General features: G+C 31.6%; 4 protein-coding genes across 4 annotated transcripts; 3 read left to right on the forward strand and 1 right to left on the reverse strand.

Moving 5' to 3' along the window:
- The first annotated feature begins 759 nt into the window (after nt 1–759).
- LOC125576217 lies at nt 760–2541 on the forward strand. Its single transcript, XM_048735659.1, has 5 exons — nt 760–840; nt 927–1174; nt 1281–1492; nt 1833–2085; nt 2179–2541. The coding sequence occupies exons 1-5, from the start codon at nt 789–791 to the stop codon at nt 2470–2472; spliced, it is 1059 nt and encodes a 352-aa protein (XP_048591616.1). The 5' UTR covers nt 760–788; the 3' UTR covers nt 2473–2541.
- A 1944-nt stretch (nt 2542–4485) lies between these two features.
- On the forward strand, nt 4486–6265 carry LOC125575809 (expansin-A13-like). The gene is made up of 2 exons (XM_048734906.1): nt 4486–5006; nt 5748–6265. The coding sequence occupies exons 1-2, from the start codon at nt 4519–4521 to the stop codon at nt 6058–6060; spliced, it is 801 nt and encodes a 266-aa protein (XP_048590863.1). The 5' UTR covers nt 4486–4518; the 3' UTR covers nt 6061–6265.
- Nucleotides 6266–7184: 919 nt separating this feature from the next.
- On the forward strand, nt 7185–10757 carry LOC125576250 (NAC domain-containing protein 45-like). The gene is made up of 6 exons (XM_048735784.1): nt 7185–8421; nt 8988–9268; nt 9351–9629; nt 9715–9966; nt 10062–10128; nt 10218–10757. Exons 1-6 carry the CDS (start codon nt 8007–8009, stop codon nt 10622–10624), a joined length of 1701 nt encoding a protein of 566 aa, XP_048591741.1. The 5' UTR covers nt 7185–8006; the 3' UTR covers nt 10625–10757.
- Nucleotides 10758–10884: 127 nt separating this feature from the next.
- LOC106432880 (vesicle transport protein GOT1) lies at nt 10885–12380 on the reverse strand. Its single transcript, XM_048735785.1, has 6 exons — nt 12123–12380; nt 11767–11858; nt 11607–11687; nt 11398–11495; nt 11234–11315; nt 10885–11144 (listed from the first exon to the last, which is right to left on the reverse strand). The coding sequence occupies exons 1-6, from the start codon at nt 12151–12153 to the stop codon at nt 11106–11108; spliced, it is 423 nt and encodes a 140-aa protein (XP_048591742.1). The 5' UTR covers nt 12154–12380; the 3' UTR covers nt 10885–11105.
- Between the last annotated feature and the right edge of the window lie 4658 nt (nt 12381–17038).

Below are 17038 nucleotides of genomic sequence, written 5' to 3' on the forward strand. Positions count from 1 at the left end.
TATTTAATATGAGATATATATATATAAATTATTTATTTTTGGTTCATATTTAAAATTAATTATTTTTCAAATTTTATTGAGCTATTTACACAAAATTTAACAACAAGTTTAGATTTATATATATATGAGAAGAACAATACTTAACCAATTTCTGTATATAATTAAGAAAGTAATAGAAATTAAATTAAATCCAAGAATTACAATATAGTATAGTAAAGCAAAAGGGAGTTATACAACCTTTTTATTAGTACATCAATATTTTAAATACAAAGGAACTATAATCAGAAGATAATATATTAAAATGTAAAGCAATAACTGACTGGAGTTACACAATTTATAATAACAACAAAAATGCAAAAGACAATAAAATGCATTGGTAATGTAAGATACGTTACAAAGCTCTTTGTTTAGATTTAGATACCAAATTATAATTTTTTTTGAAATATATTAATAACTTTGTGGTGAACAAACCTTTTAACAAAGAGTTTTCTACAAACATCTTTGAACAAATAAATCAATGTTTTTCATTTTTATATATGTATAATTTAAAAAGGATAACCTTTTATTCTTTTTAGTAGCTGATTTATTAATTCAAAATTATTTTTATTAATTTTATTAATTTAAGATGTTATTTTATCAATGCAATATACGTGAGGGGAGTTACACAAATGATGATAAATGTAACAAGATAACAAAATTTAATAATTGTAAGAAGGCAAAAGAAGTTACAGAGACATGTGGAACACACAAAAAATAATATAAAATATATATTTTCTATTATATAAGAGATGTTTAAACCAGAGTTTTACTTCACATTAACTACATCTCCTAAATCATCAGGTTGGTTTTCTCTCCTATTAATTGTTCGAATGATTAGACATATAGAGGCATCTCTAACAAAATGTTTGGATATGTATTATCTATAGGCCAAATGATGTTGCTGCTACTTGCGATTGTGGGGTTAACAAGCTACTATGTCTACAAGTTGATAAAACCGCCACCACCAATTCCACTGCCGGAAAACGTTACCAAAAAATCTCCAAGAATCAAGCTTAGTGATGGCAGACATATAGCATACAAAGAACTAGGGTTTCCAAAGGACGAAGCCAAAAACAAAATAATAGTAATCCATGGATACGCAAATTCCAAAGACGTCGATTTATACACCACTCAGGTATAAACGTTATGATTATATTGGGGAAACTAATTCATTGTAATCATTTGATGATTGTTTTGTAATACTATGAATTAACTTTACAACGTTCCCTTGGTTTCTTCAGGAAATGATTGGTGAATTCAAGATATACTTTTTATTCTTCGATAGAGCTGGCTATGGAGAAAGCGATCCTAATCCATCAAGAACGCTGAAAACAGATACATACGATATCGAAGAACTTGCGGACAAATTGCAACTTGGTCCAAGGTTCCATGTTTTGGGCATGTCACTTGGAGCTTACCCAGTTTATGGTTGCCTCAAATATATTCCTCATAGGTAATAAACATTTATCAAATAACAAGAAATTTAAAGATTATTAATTTGAGAATTGTGTTACTTCCCATGTAGGTTATCAAAACTATAACGCTTATAGAGACAAATTTACATGAAATACACGTGGTCTATCCAGTTGTAATGATATTTTCGGTTTAATAATTTACAAAGTTGTAGAGATGTAACGTAAATATATATATATATATATATATATATATGTGATAATTTAGTAGTTTCCATTAGTGTTGTTGTTTTGTCACTGATTCAAATTCACATGATTATGGAATTGTTTGAAAAGGTTCAAAAGTTAGACTAATGTGTACATGTTTTGTTATATTTATAGACTAAGTGGAGCTTCATTGGCGGTTCCATTAATAAACTTTTGGTGGAGACGTATTCCTCAAAACTTGTTAAATGCAGCAATCAAGAAATTACCATTTGAGTTTCAAATGACACTACGAGTCGCACACTATTGTCCATGGTTGTTATATTGGTGGATGACTCAGAAATGGTTTCCAAGTAATCGAGATCCCAAGAAAACTCTGACTGAACGTGATATAGAACTTTCGGAAACATATTCAAAACAATCATACAAGGTATGTGTACGTCTAGTTGTAATGAATATTATCTACTTTTATTTTTCGAAAAATACACTCATGAAAGCTATTAATGTGCATAACTTATAATAGGACGCTGTTTTACGACAAGGTGAATACGTGAGCAGCCAACGAGACATCATCGCGGGTTACGGTAACTGGGAGTTTGATCCAACCGAACTGAGCAACCCGTTCTCGGATACTAACAAAGGATCAGTTCATATATGGTGTGCACTCGACGACAAACAAATATTGCGAGATGTTCTAGTCTATATATGTGATAAGCTGCCATGGATAAAGTTCCATGAGGTCCCTCATGCTGGTCACTGGATTATCCATGAGAAGCGGCATTTTGAAGCGATCATCAAAGCAGCTTGTACTGAATAAAATGGAAAGATAAGAGAGGAAACACTTTCAAATTTGTATGGAATAATTAATTGAGAAGCTTATGAATATATAAGTTTAAGAAAATATATCATATATGTCTCCATATTAATGTAAAAATCTGGTATGCATGTATATAAAAATGCAACTATTTAGATCAATTCAATCTGTTAATTTGTATATGACTTATTTTTTATGATCAAATATATGACTTTTATTTATCTATCCGAGATGAATAAGATCAAACCAGGCCTACAAAAACTAAGGTGAACTAACTTTTGGACCAAAAGCTTTTCACAAACCCCATAAGAAAAAAAAATGTTCGAACTAAAACCCAAAATATCAAGTGGTGGGCTTTTGCACACGATAAATCAAACTCAGTACTATGACTAGCAACCCGGTTTATACAAGGTTTACAAAATACCTTTATTTTGGAGGTAATTTATACAAAAGCCTTTAGATTCAAATTTGAGCAAAGACTACAAAATATAACTTTGAAACAAAGCAATCAATGGTTTTCAATTTTCATTGTCGATAGTAAAATTTAAGAAGGACAACTACTGTTACTTTAAAAGAAATACTAGATATTGACCGCCCTCGAGAGGGCGGGTATATGTTTTGTTTTTAAATTTTTTGTCTAATATAATTTATATGGTTGTGTGTTTGTAGAATCATATTTTTGTATGATATGAATTTAATAGAATAGATAATTTTTGTAAGTATATTAAATAAATCAAGTTCCATATGTATTTGTGTCTTTCCTTATATCATATATGTATTTTTTTTGTAATCATATTTGTGTTTTTATCTGTGATCATATATTCATATTATAGACTACATGTAGGGATAAGAGTTCAGGTTCGATTCCGACTATTCAGATATTGGTCTTTAGATGAGAGATTAAAACCTATTTGGATATTTATAAATTTTAGTTCGGATTCAGTTTGGATCATTACGGGTTCAGTTCAAATATGGATATTCATTTAAATTATGTAAAAATATTAAAATACAAATATACCATAAATTCTATTAATTGTGCGACTGGTTTTTCCGTTACCACCCGCAAACGCTGCTTTTGCGGTTGGTAGCGGTTGTCGGCGGTTTGCAACAATCACTCAAATCGCTCTAAACCGCTTCAACCCGCTCCGAATCTCATAAATTCAAAAGCTGGCTCCAGCTACCGTTTGCGGTTGCGGGCGGTTGCGGGAGGATAATTTTTTTTCTTTTTTTAAATCAATATATATACAAAAGTAAAAATGTTTAATAAAAAATTTAAAATTGAAATTATAAAAATATTAAAATATATCTATTATATTTTAATTAATATTATAAAATTTTATAATAAAAACAATTTCAATAAATTTTCAAAACTTTATGGGTGAAATTAAAAATATTTAATAAAAAATATTAATTAAAATAAAGAATCCGAGTAATAGTTGGGATTATGTTAGGAAAAATGAAATACATGAACATCATCGAAAAAATTGTTGGGATTTGAACAGTAAAAATAATGGTGGTTACATAACAAAAATAAGATATATGGATACAGTTAAAAAAGTAGTGGTTGCCGATCATTAGGCACTCTAAGTGGAGGGTTACATAATATATATATATATTTCATTGCAGTTATATTAAAAAGGTATATATTATTAAAATTTAAGTTGGACATAACTTTTTATCAATGGGTCACACTGCTGTTTTAATAGAATAGATTAGTAAAAATGTTGAAGGTAAACGTAAAGATCGTTACTCTATGCTGACCAAAAAAAAAAGAATATTATTGTTACTCTATTCAAGCTGAAAACAATTGTATAAGAGTAAAATGACGTTCTGACGTCTGTCCATTTTAGAGCATGATTAAAGAAGAAAGATAAAGTTGTCTGCTAAATATTAAACTTAAACATGTCTACATTTGGATGTGATTTGATTTCAAAAAGCTCTTTAGATTGAGGGTAAAATAGTGATTTCATTATACCGACAAACCGGTAAAAAAGAAAAGCAAAATGTTAGTAAAGACATAACCCAAAACAGAACATCAAACATCGGAAGATGCAACTCTCTCTCCCTTTACTCCTCCTCCTCCTCGCCGCACTATCACCTCCTGCGACTTCCCACTACTCATCCTCAACCTCATCTCCCTCCTCTGTATCTTCCTCCGCCTCCGAATGGCGTCCCGCGCGAGCCACCTACTACGCCGCGACCAACCCTCGCGACGAAGTAGGCGGTGCGTGCGGATACGGAGATCTCGTCAAATCCGGATACGGCATGGCCACGGTCGGTCTGAGCGAGACTCTGTTCGAGCGCGGTCAGATCTGCGGCGCTTGTTTCGAGCTCAGATGCGTCGATGATCTGCGGTGGTGCATCCCCGGGACTTCGATCATCCTCACCGCCACGAACTTCTGCGCTCCTAATTACGGTTTTGACCCCGACGGTGGCGGTCACTGTAACCCTCCGAACAAACACTTCGTGTTGCCGATCGAGGCGTTTGGGAAGATCGCTATTTGGAAAGCTGGGAACATGCCGGTGCAGTATCGAAGGTGCGTTTAACTCAAAAAATGGTAAACTTTAATTCGCGTTTCTAGATAAATGCGTTTGCGTTAGTGGAAACGCGATTTTTAATTTGAATTTTTTTAAGCAATTCATTACAAGCGGTGATTGTTGCTTTTGCTTTTGTCTTCTTCGGTATCCGTGTGCTTTATATGAGCTGTGTTTCCCCTAGATGCTCTCCTGGATTGGCAATTTACTTTATTGCCCTTGGTCGTGTAACTTGAGTAGGACTAGTGCTTCAACAAGATTCAGCTATGGTAGTTAAAGCAGTGTTCTACAAATTGGTTTATGCGTTAGAATCAGCAAATTGGATGTAAATGAAACGATTTTTCTAGAATAACTTTAAAAAAATCGGTTTAGGCTTTAAAAAGTCGGTTTAGGCCTAAACGAAACAATTTATTTAAGAATCCGGATAGGCCTAAACGAAAAGATTTTTCTAGAATGATTTCGGTATAGGCGTTAAAAATCGGTTTAGGCCTAGCCTAAACAATAGTCACTTATAAACTCTTATAAAGCGCTAAGTTACCGGCTAGTAATTTCTTGAATATTGATTTAAATTGTGGTTTGGATTGGTTGCATATTGTAGCTAGTGATTTGAAAAAGTTCTAGGCACTAGACATCACTGTTCTTTAGGTTTTATGGTACTATGATCACTGGATCCTTACTAGTTTGTGGTGTGCTTTGTGGTTAGAGTGAACAATAACCATGGCTACTGGTTTTTGTCTACACAGGATTAACTGTAGGAGGGAAGGAAGCATTAGGTTTACAATAGATGGTGGAGGCATTTTCATTTCGGTTCTGATCACCAATGTTGCTGGATCCGGTGATATATCTGCTGTGAAGGTTAAAGGGTCGAGAACCGGGTGGTTACCAATGGGTCGTAACTGGGGACAGAACTGGCATATCAACGCCGATCTCAAGAACCAAGCTCTCTCGTTTGAAGTGACTGCTAGTGATAAATCAACCGTGACAGCTTACAACGTTGCTCCCAGAAACTGGGACTACGGACAAACCTTTGAAGGGAAACAGTTCGAGACTCCGTGACACACAGAGAAGGGTACACGGAGATATAAGAATTTTTTGATGGCAAGATCTAAGGTTACATGACTAAGGAGTGTTCTTTTTGCATTTCATAGTTTCACTCTCCGACGCATAGGTACAAAAAGTCACCAATGTACTAAGAAGAGTGATCACACAAACATCACTATTGTATCTTTGCATTACTAAGGAGCAAAAGCTTCCTCTCAAATGCTTAAAGCTAATGATGACAAAAACCACTAGTGCACTGTTGTAAAAGAAGCTAAGAAAAGAATACAAAATGAGTAACAAGAATCATAATGGTAACTAAAGGTTATACCCCTTGAAAGTCAAAAGATATTATAATCCTATAGTCAAGAATGTATAATCTATACTTCCAATGTGGAGATCATTTACATGAAAAATTTCTATGAACATCCCACTTCTCTTATAACTCTACAAGAAAACTCCAACCAAAAAGAAAAGAAAAACAAACCTGTGTCAAGAAATAAAACTTTTTTGCTTTAACTTTCCAGTTTTGTAATAAGATCTCCATTTATGTTATGTTGATTTCTCAGAGCTCACCTTTGTCAAGAGCTTGGAACTACTCTAACGTGCGCTCTGTGTTGGATATCACGTGACCGCGGCGCTTTATATCTTCCTTGAGATTACAAATATATTTTAAAGGCCCGGCTCATCTAAAATTAAGGCCCCGTTCTAGCCCAAAATGTTTAAGAACTTTAACTTTTGTAGATTTACAAATTGTATGTGTTTCTAAAAAACAAATTGTAATAATTGGGACAAATTGTATGTGTTTCTAAAAAACAAATTGTAATAATTGGGCCCAATTTTGTAAACTTGAGGGTAATCTAAAGAAAATTACCTCCAATCAATCCTCGTTTTATATAAGTCTAGGAGATCTCTAACCGTTTCAATCCATTTTAGATATTTTATTTTATGGTTTTCTCATTCTCTTGTGGTGTAACAAATATATATATATATATATATATATATATATACCTTAATATATATACACCATGTTAATGTAGGGATAATAGTAGTTATAGAGATGAGTGTGAACGCCATTAAAAAGAAGTTAAGAACCAAAAGATGGATTCATGTAAGGGAAATGTGTCAAGAGGGGGTATGTATGTACACATTGTAATTAGATGCAGATATATTTAATGTGCTTGTATATATGATTGTACAAACAAAAGAGAATATGGAATTGGAATAAGAAGAGAAAAAAGTTATGACGATGATGAGAAAGGTTGAGAAGTGATTCTCCATGGTTGGCCCATCGATAGCTTCCAAGGATTTATTCACATGTTCACAACTGATGGACCCACATGATCATCTTTCACACATACTTTTTTGGTCTTCTTCTTCGATTTTTTAATATTAAGTTGGATCTCACCAAGTGGGGTACAATTGAAAGACACAGTTATTTCAGTTAGAAGTGCCGCCAAAGAACAAAAAGAGAAGAGAGATTGCAACAGTTTTGGGGTAACCCAATATTCCATCTCCCATGCAACCAATATAGTTTTGACACGTGTAATTATATTCCAGACCGACCACTCTTGGAGAAGCATGGGATCATTGATGAGACCACTTGATGAAGAAACACGGTTTTGCATTTTGGGTGGCAATTATTTTGATTGATTGTTCCGGTTAACTACATAATCCCTCCTGGTCATGTTGTTTTTTTTTTGTTCATTTTGATAATAATGCTTTTCTTCAAACTTTTTATCTATTCATCAATTTTGATAGAGACATTAAACCTAATAACTAACAAGAGAAATGAACAAATGAAACTTATATATGGCGCTCTTAAAGAAAAGTTCAATAAATACACGTTACAATCAAACGGTATGTTGATTAAATCTAAATGTATGTGAACAAAAATATCAGAAGGGAGAACTTCTTGTTGTGTGTATATAAAGCTATAATATGAAACCTTGAGTTAGCACATTATGAGTCAGCCAAAAAATAGAAAAATAAATAGACAATTAAAAATATTAAAACTAATTCTTAATATTATTTGTTGTTTTGGGATGGGGACCTTCCTTTTATTCACTTTTGTCTCTCCTTTTTCATTTCTTCTGTCTTTTCCCTCTTTATATATAGCCTCACTCTCCAAACCCTCAACGATTACAAAACATTTCCATTCTCTAATTTTTCTCTCAAGTCTCTATTCTCTCCGCTCTTTCTTGAAATTGATCCAAGATTCTATGGCTCCTGTCTCGTTACCTCCAGGTTTCAGATTTCACCCAACTGATGAGGAGCTAATTACTTACTATCTCAAAAGAAAAATAAACGGTCTAGAAATCGAACTTGAAGTTATCGCTGAAGTTGATCTCTACAAGTGCGAGCCATGGGACTTACCAGGTACGTAATATTATATATTCTCCGTGCATATATGTATGCATGAATTATTTACTAAGATTCATCAATCCTTTACAAAATATGATGAAATTTAATTTAATAAACGTTACAAGATTAAACTGCTATTTTCAAAATTTTACAAATCTTATATCGATTAATAACACAGCCTTTGTAATTAAGAATCATTATTTGTTCTGTCTATAACCAACAGAAGCAAGAGAGGCTGAAGAAAAGAATAAGAATATAACAATGATGAAGAAACCCTAAATATACTTTAACTTCCACAGGAGAATACCACATACAATGTTTTTGCATAACTATTTCTATTCATTTGTTATGATTTCAACTAAAAATTTTTAAACTAAATCCTAAGTTTTTAGGGGAAATAGTACGTAAACGTTAGTTATTAAAAGTTTTTTTTTTTGTTATTATTTCAAATGAACTTTTAATAAGATGCGTTTAAACATGACATGTATCTACTGAGCTATTCTTGAATTTTGGATTATTTCTTTTGGCAAACTATTATTAGAATTTTGGATTTAATTTTGGTTAAAATTATTCAATGATAGGGAAAGCTTTGCTTCCAAGCAAAGACCAAGAATGGTACTTCTTTAGCCCACGGGACCGGAAGTATCCCAACGGCTCGAGGACAAACCGAGCAACCAAAGGTGGGTATTGGAAGGCAACGGGCAAGGACCGCCGGGTTAGTTGGAGAGACCGAGCCATTGGAACCAAGAAGACATTGGTTTACTACCGTGGACGTGCGCCGCATGGTATTAGAACCGGTTGGGTCATGCATGAATATCGACTCGATGAAACTCAATGCGAGCCTTCTGCATACGGCATGCAGGTTCGTCACGTCAATTAGCCCATTAATTATGCTAATCATTTTTGGTATATATAGCCTAAAGTTTTTATGTTTTCTTTTTCAGGACGCATATGCACTTTGTCGTGTGTTTAAAAAAATTGTGATTGAAGCTAAGCCAAGAGATCAGCATCGGTCTTACGTCCACGCGATGTCGAATGTGAGTGGCAATTCGAGTTTTGACGCTTGTTCGGATCTAGAGATCAGCTCAACTACTCATCAAGTTCAAAACGCATTCCAACCGCGATTTGGAAACGGACGTTTTAACTCAAACGCAATGATCAGTAACGAAGATTGGTCACAATACTATGGTTCTTCTTATGCACCGTTCCCTACTCCATATAAGGTATAAAATATCCTTGCAACCTAATAAAATAGGATGATTAAATTATATAACAAAATTTTAATGATGGAATTATATGATTATGTAGGTTAATAATGAGATTGAATGCTCAATGTTACAACACAATATGTCTCTACCACCGTTGCGTGTAGAGAACTCGGCGGTCAGCGATTGTGATTTCTTTACGAGTATGACTCAAAACAACAATCATGGCGTTTTGGAGGACTTTACTTTCGCTACAAGTGGCTCCAACCATTATAATAGCGTTGGTGATCAAGTGATCCACATAGGCAATTATGATGAACCACCATCGATGATGTCAAATCATCATATGAACCAGGTATTTAATATATGTAAAAATCTACTATAGTTTCATACGTTAGAAATTATTTTTTCAACCTTGGATAAACTAATTTTTGCATGAATATTGAAAAGGGATATACCGAAGAGCAGAAGATCATATCTACTTTGGATGATACTGAACAAGACCTTGGATATCATGGTGAGTATGATATATAATTTGGGCTTACATTCAAGATTGTTTAGGTATTTTTCTTATCTAACCATAACTACAAATTGTTTAATTTACAGGAGATAATACTAATGACAACATAAACATTGATGATTTCTTCTCGTTTGATATATATAACGAGGAAAACATAAATCAAGTAGAAGGTAACGAAGAAGAAGTGAATACAAATGAAACCCTTGATTCATCTCATTTTGAGGTGGTCGACGAAGAAACTAGGTTTAACAACCAAATGCTTATCTCGACATATCAAACAACGAAGATTCTATATCACCAAGTCGTACCTTCTCACACGTTGAAAGTTCATATCAATCCTATTAATCATAATGTGGAAGAGAGAACATTGTTCATTGAAGAGGAGGACAACGATTCTTGGTTGCAAAGAGCTGAGAAGATCACCAAGAAAAAACTCACTCTTGTTGGTGTAATGGCTCAGCAATGTTACAAGTATCTTGCGATTTTCTTTTAATTTTTTTAAACTATTGATTTATATACGCCTTGAATAAAGTGCGTCTATATATACTATACACTAACATACATGTACATCTCATTCTTGTAATTGATTACTATTGGAAATATATATTATGTAGTATAATTACCAATATGGAACATTTGACAACGTTAGTGCATATACATGCTGTTAAAATGGCCCAACAAAGATCATAACTGATCTAATCGGTAACATTTAACACAAATACCATTAACCTATTTATAAACTATACAAGTCTCTAAAATAGAAGAAGCTTTTAAAATAGTAAGAGAATTACAAGAAGAGAGGAAAAGCCAAAGATATTAGACTACATGTAAATATTATTCACAAACCCAATTACAAGAACCATTTACAACGCACTAATGATGAGTTGCTAGAGTGTTATATGCATATGTACCTACGTATCGTATAGACAGTAGTTTACAGGGTATTTACAGGGTATGTACTTCAAAAGAGAGGATTAGACAGGAACACGCCTTCCACGGTAGCGATCCAGCAACTGATACAATTTCAAATGAGATTAAGTCAGGCACATATGTCTCGATTTAGAAGGCTGTGAAAGTAAATTGAAATCAATGCAAAATGTACCGATCTGATGTATGGATGCTGCAAAAGCCACCCTAGTATAGGTATCCTTTGAAGGAAAACAGCGAGTGTAGGCCAGAAACCACTTAAACATGACAAAAAAGAATGGAGAAAAGACATCAATAAAAGAACCAAAACTACATAATGAAATGATGGAACCAACAAACCTGAAGAGCACAAGGAATCCATAAGATTCTAGAAGCAAACCGAGAATAGGCCATCCAAACACAACCAACAAGAAACCCAAACCAAACGATATAGTTCCCTGTATAGCAACAACAAGTAGACAAAAGAAGAAGTTATATTACCAGCAAAACAAAACAGCGAGTTATTGTGGGATCAGGATGAAAGCAAAAAAGGTTACTAGAGAAAGAACCTTAAAGTTGCGCCGTTTTGTAAAGAATTGGATGGCTGGTTGAATCCCAATGGTTAGAGTGACACCCGCCAAGAAGAGGATCTGATTCAAATATATAAATGATCACAGAGAGTTAATATAACCTTTAAAAGCTTACTACAACGATTGTACATATACTTACATTTCCCATGGCGATGAGTCCCTTGTCAAACACAAATATCACTCCCAAGAATGTAAAGAAGACACCAAATCCAGTCAAGCCTAGCCCTATCTCTGCCCAAAAACATCATCACAATTTTCAACGACATGACTTTGAAAATTATGCACAACTCAGTAATCGTTACATCATGAACAAACACAACAGAACACATGACAGAACCATAACCAAGAAACAGAGGAAAACCAAGTAGTACCCTCATAGTCTAGCATCGGTAACACAAACAAATAACTTCGAAGCACCTCTACAGCTTACGACATCGATGGATTACTACTATTTCATGATTACATCCCAAAGACTTAAGAGTTGTCAGAACTTACTTTTAAGGTCATTCATCTCGAAGGAAGCCATATTATTGGACAATCAGCAACCTCAAACGCAGAATTCAGGCAACTTCGGATCTAATAAAGTTGTCTTTTGATGTCTGAAATCGATGAACGAGTTTGAATAGATCAAAGACTGAATCGTGGTGCCAACTTCTGGTGGAAGCAATGTTCTGTTTTACGGCAACGCGAGTCAAAGCCTCGTCATACTTCCTTCCTCCACGTCATCTCGACCGATTAATACTTCATAAATTAGAAAGAAGCCCCTCAATTTTTGTGCTTTCATAATATTACCCATCTGATTTTTACGAACCCATATGAGAGAACACTAGAGTGTTTTAACTGAAAATGGTCTATTTCATCATGAAATTGACCCCTCATGCATATTCCTTCATGAACTTTGTAGTACTGCATATTCCGTACTGAATTAAACAAAACTTTAAATATACTACATGAACATTAATGCATCGTGCCATTTTATTACCGAACTTTTAGTAGTATATATTCCATACCGAACTAAACAAAAATTCAAAAATACTACATGAATTCTTAAAATCGTGCTTCTATATATATTGATCGTCAAAGGTGTTAATCATTCATTCTGTAAAATTAAAAATACTACATGAACTCTCAAAATCGTGCTTATATATATTGACCATCAAAGGTGTTAGTCATCCATTAATTTATCAAAACGCGTTTTTTTTTCTTTTGTGAAGCAAACGATTCTGTAAAAAAAAAGGGAGTACTATGAAGTTTTACTAAATTAATTTATAAAAACAATTGAACGATGCTCATTAACCATGAAAAAGAGTTTAGCATACATTAATACAAATTTATAATATGGTTAGAAATTTTAAAACAACAGTAAAGATTATAAGGTTCAGTATATAAAATATTTACTAAAAATTCAGTATTTTCGTAGGGATTAACACATAGATTTGAGATAAAATTTCCAAAAATACGACAATATTGTTTTAATGCATAGTTGCATCATCCACTAACATTTGATGATGTTCAAAGAGGTTTTGAGCATTTGGTTGTCTCCGTTTTTCAAGAAAAATTGTGATTTTATAGTGGTTATTCCTTCGATTTAGGGTGTATTACGAAGTTTTACTAAATTAATTGATAAAAAATTATAAAGATTTCCATATACCATTAAAAAAAGCTTAAAATACAGTAATACAAATGTGTAATGTGGATAGAAATTTTAAAACAACACTAAAGATTATATGCTTCAATATTTGGTTGTCTACATTTGTATTAATGTATTTTAAGCTATTTTCCATGGTATATGGGAATCAATATTATTTTTTTATTAATTAATTTTGTAAAACTTCATAATACTCCCAAAATCGATGGAATAAACACTATAAAATAACTATTTTCTTGAAAAACGGAGACAACAAAGGCTCAAAATCTCTTTGAACATCATCATAGGTTAGTGCAGGATGAAACTATGCATTAAGACAATATTGTCATATTTTTTGAAATTTTCTCAAAATCCATATGTTAACCCCTTCGAAAATATTGAGTTTTTGGTTAATACTTTATATACTGAAGCCTATAATATTTAGTGTTGTTTTAAAATTTCTAACCACTTTCTACATTTGTATTAATGTATTTTAAGCTCTTTTTCATGGAATATGGGAATATTTATAAATTGTTTATCAATTAATTTAGTAAAACTTCATAATACTCCCTAAATCGATGAAATTACCACTATAAAATAACTATTTTCTTGAAAAAGGGAGACAACAAAGGCTCCAAAACTCTTTGAACATCATAATAGGTAAGTGCAGGATGAAACTATGCATTAAAAAAATATTGTCATATTTTTTGAAATTTTCTCAAAATCCATGTGTTACCCCCTTCGAAAATATTGAGTTTTTGGTAAATACGTTATATATTGAAGCCTATAATCTTTAGTGTTGTTTTAAAATTTCTAACCATATTCTACATTTGTATTAATGTATTTTTAGCTCTTTTTCAAGTTTTATGGGAATATTTATAAATTTTTTATCAATTAATTTAGTAAAACTTCAGAATTCTCCCTAAATCGATGAAATAACTACTATAAAATAATTATTTTCTTGAAAACCGGAGACAACAAATGCTCCAAACCTCTTTGAACATCATCATAGGTAAGTGCAGGATGCAACTATGGATTAAAAAAATATTGTCATATTTTTTGAAATTTTCTCAAAATCCATGTGTTAACCCCTTCGAAAATATTGAGTTTTTGGAAAATACTTTATATACTTAAGCCTATAATATTTAGTGTGGTTTTAAATTTTCTAAGCACTTTCTATATTTTTATTAATGTATTTTAAGCTCTTTTCCATGGTATATGGGAATCATTATTATTTTTTTATTAATTAATTTTGTAAAACTTCATAATACTCCCAAAATCGATGGAATAAACACTATAAAATAACTATTTTCTTGAAAAACGGAGACAACAAAGGCTCCAAATCTCTTTGAACATCATCATAGGTTAGTGCAGGATGAAACTATGCATTAAGACAATATTGTCATATTTTTTGAAATTTTCTCAAAATCCATATGTTAACCCCTTTGAAAATATTGAATTTTTGGTTAATACTTTATATATTGAAGCCTATAATATTTAGTGTTGTTTTAAAATTTCTAACCACTTTCTACATTTGTATTAATGTATTTTAAGCTCTTTTTCATGGAATATGGGAATATTTATAAATTGTTTATCAATTAATTTAGTAAAACTTCATAATACTCCCTAAATCGATGAAATTACCACTATAAAATAACTATTTTCTTGAAAAAGGGAGACAACAAAGGCTCCAAATCTCTTTGAACATCATAATAGGTAAGTGCAGGATGCAACTATGCATTAAAAAAATATTGTCATATTTTTTGAAATTTTCTCAAAATCCATGTGTTAACCCCTTCGAAAATATTGAGTTTTTGGTAAATACTTTATATATTGAAGCCTATAATCTTTAGTGTTGTTTAAAAATTTCTAACCAAATTCTACATTTGTATTAATGTATTTTTAGCTCTTTTTCACGGTATATGGGAATATTTATAAATTTTTTATCAATTAATTTAGTAAAACTTCATAATACTCCATAAATCGATAAAATAACCACTATAAAATAACTATTTTCTTGAAAAAGGGACACAACAAAGGCTCCAAATCTCTTTGAACATCATAATAGGTAAGTGCAGGATGCAACTATGCATTAAAAAAATATTATCACATTTTTTTGAAATTTTCTCAAAATTCATGTGTTATCCCCTTCGAAAATATTGAGTTTTTGGTAAATACATTATATACTTAAGCCTATAATCTTTAATTTTGTTTTAAAATTTCGAACCACTTTCTACATTTGTATTAATGTATTTTAAGCTATTTTTTCATGGTTTATGGGAATCTTTATTATTTTTTTATCAATTAATTTAGTAAAACTTCATAATACTCCCTAAATCGATGGAATAACCACTATAAAATAACTATTTTCTTGAAAAACGGAGACAACAAAAGCTCCAAATCTCTTTGAACATCATCATAGGTTAGTGCATGATGAAACTACGCATTAAAACCATAGTGTCATATTTTATGAAATTTTCTCAAAATCCATGTGTTAATCCCTTCGAAAAAATTGAGTTTTTGGTAAATTCTTTATATATTGAAGCCTATAATCTTCAGTGTTGTTTAAAAATTTCTAACCAAATTCTACATTTGTATTAATGTATTTTTAGCTCTTTTTCACGGTATATGAGAATATTTATAATTTGTTTATCAATTAATTTAGTAAAACTTCATAATTCTCCATAAATCGATGAAATAACTACTATAAAATAACTATTTTCTTGAAAACCGGAGACAACAAATGCTCCAAACCTCTTTGAACATCATCATAGGTAAGTGCAGGATGCAACTATGGATAAAAAAATATTGTCATATTTTTTGAAATTTTCTCAAAATCCATGTGTACCCCTTCGAAAATATTGAGTTTTTGGTAAATACTTTATATATTGAAGCCTATAATCTTTAGTGTTGTTTAAAAGTTTCTAACCAAATTCAACATTTGTATTAATGTATTTTTAGCTCTTTTTCACGGTATATGGGAATATTTATAAATTTTTTATCAATTAATTTAGTAAAACTTCATAATTCTCCCTAAATCGATGAAATAACTACTATAAAATAACTATTTTCTTGAAAACCGGAGACAACAAATGCTCCAAACCTCTTTGAACATCATCATAGGTAAGTGCAGGATGCAACTATGGATTAAAAAAATTATTGTCATATTTTTTGAAATTTTCTCAAAATCCATGTGTTAACCCCTTCAAAAATATTGAGTTTTTGGAAAATACTTTATATACTTAAGCCTATAATATTTAGTGTTGTTTTAAAATTTCTAACCACTTTCTACATTTGTATTAATGTATTTTAAGCTCTTTTTCATGGAATATGGGAATATTTATAAATTGTTTATCAATTAATTTAGTAAAACTTCATAATACTCCCTAAATCGATGAAATTACCACTATAAAATAACTATTTTATTGAAAAAGGGAGACAACAAAGGCTCCAAATCTCTTTGAACATCATAATAGGTAAGTGCAGGATGCAACTATGGATTAAAAAAATATTGTCATATTTTTTGAAATTTTCTCAAAATCCATGTGTTAACCAACCCCCTTCGAAAATATTGAGTTTTTGGTAAATAATTTATATATTGAAGCCTATAATCTTTAGTGTTGTTTAAAAATTTCTAACCAAATTCTACATTTGTATTAATGTATTTTAAGCTCTTTTTCACGGTATATGGGAATATTTATAAATTTTTTATCAATTAATTTAGTAAAACTTCATAATTCTCCCTAAATCGATGAAATAACTACTATAAAATAATTATTTTCTT

Source organism: Brassica napus, chromosome A1, assembly GCF_020379485.1.
Source record: "Brassica napus cultivar Da-Ae chromosome A1, Da-Ae, whole genome shotgun sequence".
NCBI lineage: Eukaryota > Viridiplantae > Streptophyta > Magnoliopsida > Brassicales > Brassicaceae > Brassica > Brassica napus.

Coding starts and splice junctions, on each gene's coding strand:
- LOC125576217 (XM_048735659.1), top strand. CDS start 789: ATGTTTAAACCAGAGTTTTACTTCACATTAACTACATCTCCTAAATCA. Junction 1,493..1,832: donor CTCAAATATATTCCTCATAG/GTAATAAACATT, acceptor TTATATTTATAG/ACTAAGTGGAGCTTCATTGG. Junction 2,086..2,178: donor ATTCAAAACAATCATACAAG/GTATGTGTACGT, acceptor AACTTATAATAG/GACGCTGTTTTACGACAAGG.
- LOC125575809 (XM_048734906.1), top strand. CDS start 4,519: ATGCAACTCTCTCTCCCTTTACTCCTCCTCCTCCTCGCCGCACTATCA. Junction 5,007..5,747: donor ATGCCGGTGCAGTATCGAAG/GTGCGTTTAACT, acceptor TTGTCTACACAG/GATTAACTGTAGGAGGGAAG.
- LOC125576250 (XM_048735784.1), top strand. CDS start 8,007: ATGAGTCAGCCAAAAAATAGAAAAATAAATAGACAATTAAAAATATTA. Junction 9,269..9,350: donor CTTCTGCATACGGCATGCAG/GTTCGTCACGTC, acceptor TTTCTTTTTCAG/GACGCATATGCACTTTGTCG. Junction 9,630..9,714: donor CGTTCCCTACTCCATATAAG/GTATAAAATATC, acceptor ATGATTATGTAG/GTTAATAATGAGATTGAATG.
- LOC106432880 (XM_048735785.1), bottom strand. CDS start 12,153: ATGGCTTCCTTCGAGATGAATGACCTTAAAA. Junction 11,859..12,122: donor CGAGATGAATGACCTTAAAA/GTAAGTTCTGAC, acceptor GTTTTTGGGCAG/AGATAGGGCTAGGCTTGACT. Junction 11,496..11,606: donor CAAAACGGCGCAACTTTAAG/GTTCTTTCTCTA, acceptor GTTGCTATACAG/GGAACTATATCGTTTGGTTT.